At 35.3% G+C, this 14,962-nt stretch overlaps 1 protein-coding gene across 4 annotated transcripts; it reads right to left on the bottom strand.

Moving 5' to 3' along the window:
* Window positions 1-450: 450 nt before the first annotated feature.
* On the bottom strand, window positions 451-14,735 carry LOC105330505 (serine palmitoyltransferase 2). 4 transcript variants are annotated; one of them, XM_011432221.4, is made up of 13 exons: window positions 14,287-14,735; window positions 9,884-10,395; window positions 8,419-8,573; window positions 8,053-8,198; window positions 7,619-7,743; window positions 5,217-5,310; window positions 4,931-5,036; window positions 4,578-4,797; window positions 3,463-3,589; window positions 2,686-2,821; window positions 2,413-2,542; window positions 2,179-2,268; window positions 451-1,972 (listed from the first exon to the last, which is right to left on the bottom strand). In XM_011432221.4, exons 2-13 carry the CDS (start codon window positions 10,370-10,372, stop codon window positions 1,958-1,960), a joined length of 1,833 nt encoding a protein of 610 aa, XP_011430523.1. In that variant the 5' UTR covers window positions 10,373-10,395; window positions 14,287-14,735; the 3' UTR covers window positions 451-1,957. The 4 variants fall into 4 exon arrangements, with proteins under 4 accessions (XP_011430523.1, XP_011430522.1, XP_011430524.1 ...); XM_011432220.4 differs by lacking the exon at window positions 14,287-14,735 and adding an exon at window positions 12,335-12,492; XM_011432222.4 differs by lacking the exon at window positions 14,287-14,735 and adding an exon at window positions 11,702-11,752.
* Between the last annotated feature and the right edge of the window lie 227 nt (window positions 14,736-14,962).

Genomic DNA, 14,962 nt, shown 5'->3' with positions numbered 1-14,962 from the left:
GAGAGTCAACATACCGGTTTTAAGATATAAAAAAATGTAAATATACATATCAAAGTTTGCTATGTAAGATTTAAAATATAAATAAATAATAGACTGACTCTACGGCGTAGAGTGTGTATCTATTTTTGTAGGTTGGTAAAGTCTTACTCGAGTATCTTGCGCATGCTGTTTATCAACTTTTGTGGCGTCGTGCGCTTTTATAATCATCTGAATTTAATCAAATGTTTATTAAATTCATATAGGACAACCTCTCGGCTTGCACATTGCAAAAAATATATATCAAAAATAATCTTAATGTTTTGTTTGAAATAACAAATTTTACAAATGCTTTCATTGCATCATAAACCACCTAACTGACCTAAGAAACCTTTTCATTTATATTATTAACTTTTAAGTAACTCTAGAACGATTAGAGGATCAATATAATTATAAATTACTGAAGAAAGACTATTCTGGATTTCGGTAACAATTTATTGGCTTTGGTACATGAAACTCTATTCACAACTTTTTGTTTTAAATATACAAATTAAATTAAAACGTTCATTTACAAACATCAAGTCCTCTAAAACATTCAGTTTAAAAAGTCAAGTTTTAAATTACAATGAGTATGTAAATTAAAATAACACAAAACATAAAAAATACTAACACAAAAATGGAGTCTGAAGGCAGGACGTAACTTGTTTGGCAAATCAAGCAGCACGTTTTGTACTGCGAACACTGGCTTTATTAAGCTACTACAGACGTAGTCTTTGAGGATTTCTAAAGAGAATAAAAATATAACGAGAAGTATCACGGAATTAATCCTCTCCAAAGTGGAGGAAACGTTTTAAAAACGTTTATGGTAGCTTTCGAGATAAAATAAACGTGAATAAATGAATTATTTTAAACGTTCCCTTTAACTTTCTGATATTTTTTTTTTGGGGGGGGTGGGGGGTTCCCGCCCCTATTCTGACGTTATATAGGCTAGAGAGGGGATGCCAATAAGTTAAAAATGTTTAAACAATCCATTAAGATATTGACCCGTATAGCAATATACATGTATGTATATATATACGACTTGGAAGTTGAATCACACGTTTTATTGCAGACAGATGACCGGTACAACAGATAGGAACAATCCGATCTTCTGTGACGCCAATACTTTCCTTTGTGTGTGCGTTAGATACGATTGGTCCCTCTTTTTTAATATTACATAACAAGCCAAACTACAAACTAATTAAATTCAATACAAAACATTTTTGTATCCCATTGTTCAGGGGAAAAAAGGAGTCATGAATGAATAACAAAAATCCACAAATAAATAGACAAATGTACAGGTAGGTAACAGAAAGTATAATGAGATCACATAAAGAAATCTTGATTGTTGATCGACAATAATATACATCCATAACATTCATCACTAGGGATTTCATGTTGAAGCTGTATAAATACGGTTGTCTAAACTCTCCAGTTCTTTAAAGTGGTACATTCTCATCATCTATCGAGCTCCGATTATCTATGAATATGAGTACATGGGATCTTACAAAACAGTCCCTCATGCTGATTACATATATGTGTATAAGATGTTTTCTCCAAATCATTATAATATAATGATTTATTTATAATAATCTCTGATAAACCAATGAGTTCCTAGTATAAGTCTACTCTGAATCACGCGGAATTGGATAATACCATCTGCGTTACCAGCTAAAATAAAAAAGCGGAAACAAATAAAATTTCCCGATTCAATATTCCCCCACACAATACAAAACGCTTCATTCAATGAGTTCGTTGTAATACTTATTGACTAGTACACACATTCCCTGCTACTACAAGCACACGTGTGATGGAGTGTTAAGTGACTGGGACATGAGTATTAAAAGACAAAATACTAAAACTTCAGGCCGCTTCTACCCAGGTTCTAAGTGCATAGATTCCAACAGTCATGGCGCTTTCTATTGGCAAGGGTTTCATCTTGCTATTTTTCTTCATCCTGGAAATAAAAATGAACTTGTTTAAAAAATTATTAATTTTTAACATCAAATATTCAAATAATGCAGATGCTAGCAAGTTGTCATAGAGAATTAGTAGGATTGACAAGTCGATAACATTTTGATTTAATAAGGTTTTCTTTAACTTAATAATTATATAATGTGTAGTGTATTACGTAAGGGTGTGGTGTTTATAACGTGTATTTACCTGATCTTCCGAGTCCCCATACTCCGCCGGCTCTTTTCTGGAGAGTTTTAAGCTCAATGTGTCACCCAGCTTGTCGGTCATTTCCAACACCTAAAAAAATGCCCGCATTATGACACTTCTACTATATAGACATTAGATTATATTATTTTCTTGAGAGTTTCTTGAATTTGTTCGCTTGATTTATTATATAGAACTTAGTTTCAAAAGTGATATAGATAAAGACTTGGTATGGACCTTATCCAACATCTCCTTGGTGTGGGAGGCAGACAGACAGAACCGTATTCGGCTTTTCTCTAGGGGTACGGCGGGGAACGCCGCTACGGTCACACCAATACCATGCTCCAAACAGTAGCGGGAAAAGTACCTGTACAAATACGTCATTGTCTCTATGTAAATAGTGTCAAGCTTACATAAAAAGACCAAGGATCGCAAATCGAATCCTCCAATTATCAAAGACACTGTTATTTACAAAATCTATACTGTATGTTCACTGTTCCTAGTACTCACACGACTTTGGCTGGTGAGAAGGTTACCATGGGAACTACTGGCGAATCTTTATTTCCGTACACTATAAAGCCCATTTCTTGCAGCCGCCTTCGGAAATATCTTGTGTTCCATTTCAGCTGATTAATTCTCTTTATGCCTAAACAAAATAAAAATATCTGTTTTAATCTTCCGACATTGAGACACGTTTGATCTGACATTATCAATCAGAACTGATAAAGGTTGATGCAGAAATTGATTCCTTGGATGTATCTTTAGATGAAGTGATATATTGATAGGTTTGTAGACATTAACGAGCAGGTAAAGATAGAGGACCAGGGCCCCCAAAAATTTGGTCTATTTTTGGTCTATTAATACGTTGCGGGGAAGGGGTGAAATTGGTATTTGATTGACACACTAGTGGGCATGAAACTACAAACGAAAATTTCGGCCGTGCTTTCGAGTAGCCTATCATAAATCCCGATGACCAAAATCATTAGCCACAAGTACATTACGAGTCAATATGTTCAAGTCAGCATTTACATGAAAACAAGCTTTCTTTCCCATAACGTATGAAAATTTGGCAGAAGAACTATTAACAGAAGTGGAGTAAAACAAACATCTCTTTTTCTAAACCGATTACAATAACGAAATGCAAATGGATTTTTATATTTATTCGATATGTAGCTGAAAAAGAGATAAGTTAAAACCCGAATCCATTCTCTTATCTCTGAAGTTGATTTCCGGTATCCGGTATGGAACCCCCTCCCCTCCAATTTCTAAGTACAAACAATATAATACCGTCTCTGCTGTTGTCCCGGCCCAGAATGATGTTCATTGAAGAGATGACCTGCTGAACAATGCTAGGCGCCATGGTGCTGGAATAAATGGCGGAATGCGATCGCAGACGAAGATGGTTGATCAGTCTCTGAAATGAAAAATAAACAGAGTTTATAATCTTGTCTCTGTAAAAATCTCTTATTGACCTCTTCGAAGAATAGAATCATTTTATTGGATGAATTCGATCATTATCCTTTTATTCTAACCCTTTATTTTATATCTCCTACACCGTGCTGAATAAAATTCTAAACATACAGTATACTCATCACAAAAACCTTGTCCGAGCGTTCATCAAGTTAATTTACAATGATTTCTATGTAAAGTACATATTCTGTTAGTTTTTCAAAAAATAAGAATATACACTGTAAACATTGATTTTTATTAACTTTTTGTCCAGAATTTTTCTTATAAAAATTGTAACATGATAATTCATTCTAACTTCAAGACAGTCCTACAACTCAAAATATTATGTCTCATGCAACAGAAAACTTAACTTCATTTAAACACAGGTCTACGACAGTGGCTCATTGATTTATTCGACTGAAATTTCTTGTAAGGTTTAGTTCTAAGCTCATATGCCTCCGTAACTTTATAACGTCTTCGATTGTTGGCTATTGTTTTGTACAGTCAGCAACAAAAGTCACTGATTAATTCTGGAATTGAAGAGCTGTCGTCCTGAATCAGCTTATCACGCCAGAGGAGATTTACAGAAGCTAAATATGGCATTGGCTTACTGAGTTTCCTAGTAGGAATATCCTCTGTCGTGTCTTATATCAACCAAAACTTACTGAGTAATCATTTTATACTAACAATGTTCTATCCGCATCTGTTTTTTAATCGATGTTCTCTCACCCGCAGACAACACAGTGGATCTAAAAGCCATTACGTAGATAAAATCCATTTTTGGGGTATAGGCAAACAATGATAGCTTGTATTTAAAATGCTTGGCCTCCACCTTTTTTCGTCTTGCGGAAAACAGTATTTGGATGATTGAACATTAGAAAAGAAGAGATACATGTTTATCAAATGTTCTCAAAATACACTCTTTGAATGAAAATCCACTTTGCAATCAATACCTTAGATCCACCAATGTAGCCCCCTACAGCACCAAAACTCTTGGTAAAGGTCCCCATCATGATGTCGATATCCTTGGGGTCCATGCCAAAATAGTCGACCACGCCCTTCCCGTGGGGCCCGATAGCACCAATACTGTGGGCCTCGTCCAGGTACACATAGGCCTTGTACTTCTTCTTCAGTCGAATCACATCCGGTAACTTCACTATAGAGCCTTCCATGCTAGATAGAAGAAATAGGTGCATCTCTGTAAAAGTTCGTAGTTTTGTCTTACAAGACAATCGTAAACATTTTGAATAAAATAATTCATGTTGAAATTATATCAGTTGAAATCATAAAATGTACATGCAACTACCTGTAAATCCCCTCCACCACAATAAGAATCTTCTTCCACTTTCTGTGAGTTCGGGGCTGTTTATCTATTATCGCCTCCTTTAATTTCTCTTCAAGGTCTTCCATACCTAAATTTCAATATAAATAACCGACCTCTCTTAAAACTGAACAGTGATCCACCCCTCCTCCACTCCCATTGATTTGGCCAAAGTTCTTAAAAAGTTTGTTTTAAAAACTCTAAAATTTCATTTTCTTGTACTAGACAAACAACATCAGAATGTGAAATGATTGCTTTGATTCGGACTTACAGTTGTGTTTGAAGGTCTTGATCTGAGCCCCGGACAGTCTACAGCCCAGGATCAAAGAGGCGTGGTTCAACTCGTCACTCAAGATCAGACAACCCTAGACAGAAGGTACTAACTACGTGATAATGTTTCATACAGTCGTTTAAAGCAGCAAAGACCAATCACTTATTTAATGACGATCTGTGATAATGACGATCTGTCGGTAAAAACCCACTTATTTGTTATTATACATTCATACTGTATTCAATGTGTTCTGATATTCTTGTCAGTTTACAATATATGAATTCTCGGTTTACACACTGTGGAGATGAATTGTGACACTCAACTGACCTCAACACAAAAGAAGAATCATATTTTAATTCATTAGACATCAAATATGGCATAGCATAAACCGAAATAACATAGATTGACTTTGGTGACGTACGTGAATTTATTTGATTGGTCTCAAGATTAATAAAAACTCGAATTGTCAAGAAGCAAACACGATTTTACTCTGTTCGCCCGCAACAAAAAAAACAACTAATTATAAAGAAGAATCGTTGCTTTGCATTCTATCATGATTCATCAAGATGAAGAGAGTCTACAGCTGGGCCAGTCTGCAATATAGCGGTTGTTGGCTGCAGTTATTTAATTGCGTGATGTGTGAAGGCCTTCCCCATCGCATTGTTGGAGACGGCAAAATTACTATTTCGCAGTCACAAAGCCAATTTCTTCCAGCCCAGAAGAGTTTAAAAAATATTGTGTAACACATTTTTTGATATAAAATATCAATTGATCTCCGAATCTACTAATGTCCAAATAAAATACTTGTGAGAAAACTTTGTTACGATCTTTTTAGATAAGAAAATCGATATTTGTGCATTACGTTTAAGGTTCCTCCACACCCCGTGACTTTTCCAATTTCCTTTACAATTTTAACGAAAACCGGAAGTTTCGTTTTGGCTGCGAACTAAATAATATAGGGCTGAAAATATGGTACCAATTTATGCAAAATACGATTATCTATAAATGCATATCAAGGACGACCAAATAGACGTCCTAATTTTTTTGGAAAAAAATATTTATGAAAATGAAAAATAAAGAATTGTACATATTTTTTAAACTTGTGGATAAAAACTCAAAACCAACTCAACTTGTATTAAACAATTGCTATGAAATCATTTTTCAACAAGAAATTGAAGCAAAAGTGTCAAATTCAAGAAAAAATGAAAATTTCTAAAAATCAAACCGAACCCGATTGAAATATATCTGATCCACAACAAAACTGAATTAAATTGAAATATATTACAATTATGGAGAGATATTGAGATTGTTTCGATGCAAAATTATTTGTTTATTTACGGGTCGTTAAATGGATACCAAACTTTCTTATTATCTTGCAGTAGTTTAGTAAAAAAGTAATTTTAAAAAATTTATGATCGGGATCAGCTTATTCCAATCGGGATCGGGTCAAATTTACAAAATCGGTATATATCTAAATTTCTGCTTTTTCGATTCAATTTCTTTGTAAAATATTTTTGTTTGATAAGTACTTTATTTGATTATATGTTAATCTTAACATTTTATCCACAAATTAAAAAAATATGAATAAAAATATTTTTTAATTTTCATAAATATTTTTTTCCTCGAAAAAATAGGAAGTTTATTTGGTCGTCCTTGATATGCATTTATAGATAATCGTATTTTGCATAAATTGGTACCAAATTTTCAGCTCTTAACTGTCCTGTTTGCAGAAAAAACGAAACTTCCGGTTTTCGTTAAAAATTACAAAAAAAATCATATAAAAAAATTTAAAGCCGATATCGGAAAGATTTTTTTACAACCTTTCTAAAATATTATTCTCTATTGATTAAGCATAACATGCACAGGTGTGTGGAGGAACCTTAAATTCAATGAATGCAAATCTCCTAGCTTCTATAAAGTAAAAATCTCACAAACTCAGCATTCTAAGTGATGGGAGATTTTTTTCTTCAATAAATGCACCGCATTAGTGCAAATCAATTTGGGTAATGGTATAGAAATATTCCAACGATTGCCGTGGAGCCTTCATTTTATTTGTTACTGGGCAGCTCATTTCAGATGTCGAATCATCAAATGCAGTGCCAGAAGAAATAGCTATTAGCAGAATATACGTAACGAAGACAACCTAAATGTAAGATGCAGCTGCACACCCACATAAAAACCAGCAGACGGATAACATGTCATTCGAATACCTTAGTTCACAGCGAACTTTCCCTTCTTTCACGAAAACTTCTAAGCCTTTTTAAAATTCAAAGTTTTGGGATTCATTGTTATTTTGTGCTATTAACTTGATTGAAATATATTTGCTTGCAAAATAACAGAGAACCAATGAATGGATGATATATATCATGAACACATGTGACCGATGTGCAATTTACAAGTACCTTTTCCACAAGAGCTGGCAGGTTCATAGAGTTGGTAGCAAACCCCATAGGAACCGTAATTGCTGCTTCCACGCCTAAATAGTCAGCTACAAGATCGTCTAACTCCTTGTGAATTTGAAGATAACCTACGGGAAAAAAATCAATATCATTTCAAAACTTCACATTAGTTTAACTTTTTTCGCCCTATAAGAATTCAGCAACATGCATTTGCATGAACCGAAAATGCTCATCTAAAGGTTGCGTGATGACGTTATTGATGAATGGTCCAATGCTAGCTTTATCGTGTTTTTCATTTTCATTTTCCTTTTATCATCAGATTAATTTTTTCTCTTTGTGTACATTAAAAGCATTGGTTTTTTTTAGGATGGATGTTCTGTCCATCCCCCTATTGATAATTGCATTGTTTATATCAAAGACAAAGAATGGCATGGTACCTAATTCCTGACGGCTCGCACAGATAGCATTCCCCAGTTCGTTGACAGATTTTTCTACCGCTTCTGCACACGGTCCTGTGTTTTGGGAAAATCCGAGATAATTGTAAGATCCAAAGTTGATGACTCGAGTGGACGTTCCTGTATACCTAAAAGCCATTACATACATTCGTTAAATTAATTGTCCAAGGAATCTTAGATCAATGGGGTTAAAAATTCTATGTATGGACTAGACAAACTGGGCGTTTAACACAAATCAAACTTTAACGATGAATAAAATTTCGCAACTGGTAGCTTAGTAAATTATTAAAAAAAGAGTACTTTAAATAATATTGTATATTATATTTCAATATTTAAACAGTGTGGTACCGGAACGTCCAGTAGTGGTCGTCTGTGACGCGGTCCATGACGTCCATTTCCGCCCCCGGAACACTGTTGATGGCCCGGTACAGCGTGTCCTTGCCTCGCCTGAAGATGTACCAGTGGTAGAAACTCTCCCATGTCTGGTACAGGGTAACAAAACCCTAAAAACAAAGCCACAATTCAGTTACTCTACCTTGTTTAATCAAAGTACACGATACTTTTTCATTGGGCATTACATCTATATCTCTTTTACGTTTCTAAATACTTTTTAATATCGGAGATACTAGTATATATGAAAAGTTAATTAATGCATTGCAATGTAATTTCTGGCATAAGGCTTACAAAGGACACAGATGTACGACGAGTGACCTACAATTTGGGAGATTAACTTGTGAATGAAATCTCTGCAAAAACAGGGGCATCCAGGTGAACATTCACATGCAGGCGTTTAGTTAAATTTTGCAAATTCATACATTTTTTGTACAAAATCTATTTTGAACATGTTTTAAATTTACAGAATAGGGATAATTAAATTCATGGACATGTCCCTGAGAGTTCAGACATGCAGGCATTGCTGGTCTAAATGAGAGCTATACGGGCCCCGCAGCCTAAATAAAAGTGCAGTGAGTCTTCGGAGACTTTGTGTTTAACTGTACTTTGTATATTCAAGGAACTTTATCCTCTAATAAGTCCCCATAAAAAACATTAAATCTTGCGCTGTGCATATTTGGATAAGAACTTCAGCACATGTTCGGAGACACAGCTTACGTTAAAATCGATCAAGTGCAAGCAAGGAACACTTCATTGGACTTCATATATTGCCTTACCAAGCATAGAAATAGAGAGTATAAGTACATCAATGTTCGATTGGTACATACTGTTAAATTAAGGTACACTTCATCTTCGCTAACTAAGGGTGACTATCCATGGCGTTTCTCAATTCACTGAATAAATAAACACCGTAGATTGTCACCTTTGGAAAGCAAAGATGGTACACTCCGTCAGTCACCAAAGAAATTGATCTTGAATGCAGGCATGTGAGTTAATATAAACTGCATTTAAAATATATACATTTCTCAAACTGAAATTATATAAATTTAAATAATTCAAGTAATGTATACTTGTGTCATAAAATCTTTGCACATCTAAATTAATTTCAGGCTTTAATTGTGAGGTTATGTACTCTACAGTTTGTAAAAATGTCGGAATCTTCTGTCAAGTTTAAAAAAAAAAGTCATCTGCTTAAACCGTGATGCAAATAACCTTTAATTTGTACCTAACTGTCAGTTGTATTGAACAGCTTTCTGTTCTGTCGTGTATATCGAAAATTAAGAAATGACAAGTGTCTCATTTCATACCAGATTACAACTGGTTCGGTAACAATATCACAGAGAGAGAGAGAGAGAGAGAGAGAGAGAGAGAGAGAGAGAGAGAGAGAGAGAGAGAGAGAGAGAGAGAGAGAATATATTACCGGAATGTTTGGTTCAGATATGTTTTTGACTCTTCCTATTCCTAGTTTCTTCAAAAATTCTCGCATATGTCCCACAAGTATGAGTATTAGAAAACTAATATATGTCAGTATAGACGTCCATATAGGGGGATCCTCAAAGGATTCATAAAATCTGGACTCCCATTTTTTGTCATGTTGAATGTCCATCTCTGATTTTTTCTGCATCGAACGTCCATATGGCGTTTCTGAACATGATCTGCGATGTCCATTAATGCGCTGTTTGTTCGTCACTGATAGTTTCGTTTTCAATCTATCATTCTCCTGATGGAGTCCATTTCCATGTGTTAGAACAGGAATCCGTGTGGTCTGTTCTGTCACGGAGCCGGAGAAGGGAGCCTCCGACAGAATGTCCGTCATTCTCTTTGACGTCACACTTTCTAGCGCCTGTACGGTTTGGGAGGCAGGGAACTCCTCCTTAACGTGCGTATTGTAGATTTCCCTGATGGTCATCCTTCCGCGGATCCTTGATGTGTCTGAAACCAGAAGACAATTTAAATGACGATCTGCGTCTGAAGTTTCCCATACAAACCTCTATTATAAAGGAAGTGGTAATTATGTGCTACTTTGCATGATAGTCAGAAAAAGAGGGAATGATTCTTTCAACGTGCTAAAGTTAACTGAAGTAAATCAGGACAAAATCTAAATCTTATCGATTTTACGCGCACCTCGCATAGTGTCTGTCCCGGCGGTAGAACTCAGGCTGCTGCCGAGACAGCTTTAATATGTAAAAAATGTACAACTCCATGACGTTGGTAGCTAGTTGCAAGAAATGCTTGCTCTCGTAAAGTAAAGGCAAATCACTTGAAGAATGTCTACTTGGTATCGTGTTGAAACAATGGTTTCTCACGAATTCTTTTCATGAACAAGTTTAATGCGCATTTTGTTCTGACTACTCTAAGTACATACTCAAGTTGTCATAGCACCACATGGTCTACACAACGTTGTGTTTATAGAGGGGGAGAAAACCTTTAAAATCTATGTATTAAGACAATTTTATCAAAAAGATACCGATACTTTTTATTGAATCTACATGTCAATAAAACAGATTCAGTTTGATAAAATGCACCTCACTACACCGAGACTTATATTTATTAAAATTGCATTTTTCTTGGGCATATTTGATTTTTATTCAACATGATATCTATCATAATCAAGTAATTTTATACTGATTTAAAAAAAACTATGTCAAGGTGTAGTGAGCGTCTTATTCAGTACTTTAAATTTTAGGCTTTTGAGAAAATTTCTCGTATTAATCATAATGGCCGTTCAGCATCCATATAAATTTATACGTTCACAAATCAACAGTGCTCAGGCAAGTACAGATATGTCTCCAAAAAGGAATCAGTGCTATTCAATAACTTTGCTGAATAAACATATGTTTAATTAATTCTTCCTACAAGCAATAAAACAAGTGTATCTCTATCAATTTTAACGTTAATTGATCATTTGCATATTAAAACAGTGGCTAGGCTCGTGACTATGATCAAAGGTTTGCAAATATCTGAGGTCAACAATTTTTTAAATGTTTGTGATAACAAAACGCGTATATATATAATAAATGTTTAAGTGTTAAGGATAACCATGATCAATATAAATGAAGAAAGGCTAATTAACGTCTCAGTGTTCTAACGTTACTGGAGCAACGGAAAGGCCCGATGACCTACAAAAATATTTGATGTGTGCAATTCATTGATTTAAAACCATAAACTTACTAACATCATAATACTAAAATTCAGTCTATGATATATTGATGATAAGATGAATTTAACAGTGACAAACCTTTTTAGATTCAAACATTTTATCATTTTTGTGCTCTTGATGACGTATGTTATGTCGTCAGAAACTTTGAGCCCGATCATTATATAAATCTCAATAACTGCGATATTTTCTAATAATTTTTAAAAGTCAAGTAGCCTTATTTCAGCCTCAAATTGAATTATCATAGAGTAGCATATTTATAGCAAAGTCTCTTTGAAATTGGTCTTTTAAGAATTTAATGAATGGGTATAATGACAGAGAAGATTATACTGAAGCCCGTACATAATATTAACAGAACGTGAAGCTGGCAAATCAATCATAAACACTACCGTGCATTTTCGTTTTCAAACGAAAATACCCTGTGTGGACCCTCTTGGGTTAGAAACTGTCAGATCAGGCGATTGTCTGAGTCATTGCGTTCAAAATGAAATTCAGACGAAAGAGTTCTTCTATTAGTTCTAAAATAGTTTCTTCAGGTCTTCTCGTCTCAATACCGAATTAAGCTGTTTGGGTTCTTATTTTCTTCTTTTCTGAGGTTTTTTCTGTTATATAAATCTTTTTTTTTTAAAACTAGTTATGTAATAAATACATCACAGGCTAAATTGCATGCTGTACTACGCACTAAACTAACACGTATACAAAAAATAAACTTACTGTAAAACTATTCTAGCTGACGAAAGTATATTCCATGTGCAACGTACGGCTAATGGTGACACTATTAATGAAATGTTTTATTTTTTCAATTAGAGGTCATGCTGGGTCTACACGCATATTTTACGGACGGCTTCCCCGACATGCCTCTATCACATGCTACAGACGCACTGATGCACGTTATGGTGCGATCGTTACTTATCTTTCATATCACTCATTAGCTAGATCGTGGCCACGGGTTAGTAATTGGTGTGTAAATGGAATAGGATTTAAATGACTATGAATGTCGTTTTGAACCCCCCGGGTTCGGTTTCATTTTCACCTTGTATGACATCCGACTTTGATGCAAGGTACACAGGCTTCTGCGAAAATTCGTCGATGTTCATATTTGCTTTGTCTAGAGGGGAATTCCTAAATGACTCGGGAGAATTTTAAAAGATTTTATCTAGTGACCTACATGTGCTTACAAACTAAAGAAGGATTTTCTTCATGGTTTGGATCGTAATCAGGCACGTAGCATCGTTTTTGAAAGTGGGGGGGGGGGGGGGGGCAGACTCATCCAAAAAATCTTGACAAGCAAAAAAAAAAAAAAAAAAAAAAAGGAAATTAGGACTTTCCCCAAATCTTCAAAATCCTAATCCGGGGGGGGGGGGGGCGTGGTATATAACTTCAATTATATAACTTCAATTTCAATCTTCATTTCTTTATTTTCATATTAATTTACATCCTCCAAAAAAGTGGGGGGGGGGGGGCAACTCCCTGATAATTCAATTTTTTATATGTAAATTTTAAAAATTAGTTGCTGCGAGAAAAAGTGGGGGGCCTGCCCCCCCCCCCCCCAGCTACGTGCCTGTCGTTTACTATATACATCAACATGTATATAGTAAACGGCTTTATGTGTACTCCATGGTTAGGTCCATCTAATTTCAAGAGGTATATAAGATTTATTCAAAACTAAATCATAACCAACCAGTTGAAGCAACAATTAAGGATTGTATTATTCACTTGAGGCTCTTAACTAGAAGGGAGTTTTATAGTGCTTCGGTTGACAATTCAGTTATAGTGCTGAATGGTATCGCATAAGTAGACTATTCTGTATAGTAGATAATCTTACAATTGATCCTAGTAAACCCGTTTAATAACAGTCATAACGGGATAGAGCCGCCCAGTAACAACGATGAATGAAACCCTCGACTAGACAGACTGTTTCGATACATATCCGTCTTCTGTACGGAAATTGGTGATCTGTTGAAATATGTCATCCTTGTACTTATGTCATGTTGTAAATTTTGTATTTACACCCACCCAGTAAATTCAAAATTTACAACTTGACACATATATGTATTTGTTATTCAAATGTACCTCTCTCTCTCTCTCTCTCTCTCTCTCTCTCTCAATTTAGACGCTTCGACCACCTCTATACTTGTTTCCCATTCCACTATAACTTCAAACGTAAGGGGACAATTGAATGCATGGTTCATTAAAACGTTGTGTCAGTGTTAAATAAGAGTAAGCGCTAACTAATGGGTGTTATAGGATAAGGTAATTAATTCTCGGAGATTCATTGATTTTTAAGTGTAATCCTCATGCAACATCAGACTCTCTGCTCGCACTCTTTGGCAAAATTTAAAATAAATCAACGAGTTACATTCTCGATTCGCGAAGTCTGCATTCATTTTCATATCATTATGAGGTTGAACAGCATGCTTTCGTAGCCCTGTCTGCATGCAGCACACTCTCCGACAGATTAACTGAGATTGTCCTTCCTCATCGATTATCGCATAGGTTTGCATATTACGCTACCACATGGTCTCTATTACATTTACTAAAGCAAATACAAATAAAAAACAATTTAAAAAGAATCCACAAAATAGCTTGGAGGGGGGGGGGGTATCGTATAGCCATAAAATATCTTCTGACAGTGAAATAGTACACGAAATTGAATAATAACTGACCTCGTCAAAAAGCTTTCGAATATATATCCCTATACTAAGTGAATCCAGTGGTCAAATCACATCGCAGTCGTGTAGTGCATGTCTAACCCTGCCTGCGCCGATGAGTTGTGTGGCGGACTCGTCCTTCCTCTAGCCCTATTGATTTCACTGTAGACCGCGCCGATTGGAGGGAACCATTAACAATCACATGTAACAAGATATAGACTGCGATTTTGACAAATAAATAATCTCAAAACTAGACTCCCTAATGAGCACAAAATACAGCCATCGATTATCTATAAAGGCATGCTTTTCTCCCACTGGGCATTATTGATGAAATACGCGTGATCTATTGGGGGTTTCAATGATTTTTCTCTTGTTGACCCTTGAACCTATAGACAGATGCTATGCTTCAGTTTGCGTTAGTGCATAAAGAACAGAAGAGAAACAGCTTATCAAAATAATTCATCGGAACTTGGGATTTAAGAAAACAATTGCGATATTCGTCTTATTTCGGCATTCGTTGTCCTGCTTGCTGGACTGACTTACACAGTTCATTATTCCAGTCCTGAACTAGTGTTTAAAGTCTTCGAAAGAACAATGAGATTTATGCAACATTTGTTTGAGATTTATGCAATATTTGTTTCCCTGTTTTCTTTCCGCACACATGCCTTTGTGTTACGTTAGTAAGATCAGC

This window comes from Magallana gigas, chromosome 7, assembly GCF_963853765.1.
Source record: "Magallana gigas chromosome 7, xbMagGiga1.1, whole genome shotgun sequence".
NCBI classification, from domain to species: domain Eukaryota; kingdom Metazoa; phylum Mollusca; class Bivalvia; order Ostreida; family Ostreidae; genus Magallana; species Magallana gigas.
This window is presented reverse-complemented; position numbering and strand designations above follow the sequence as displayed.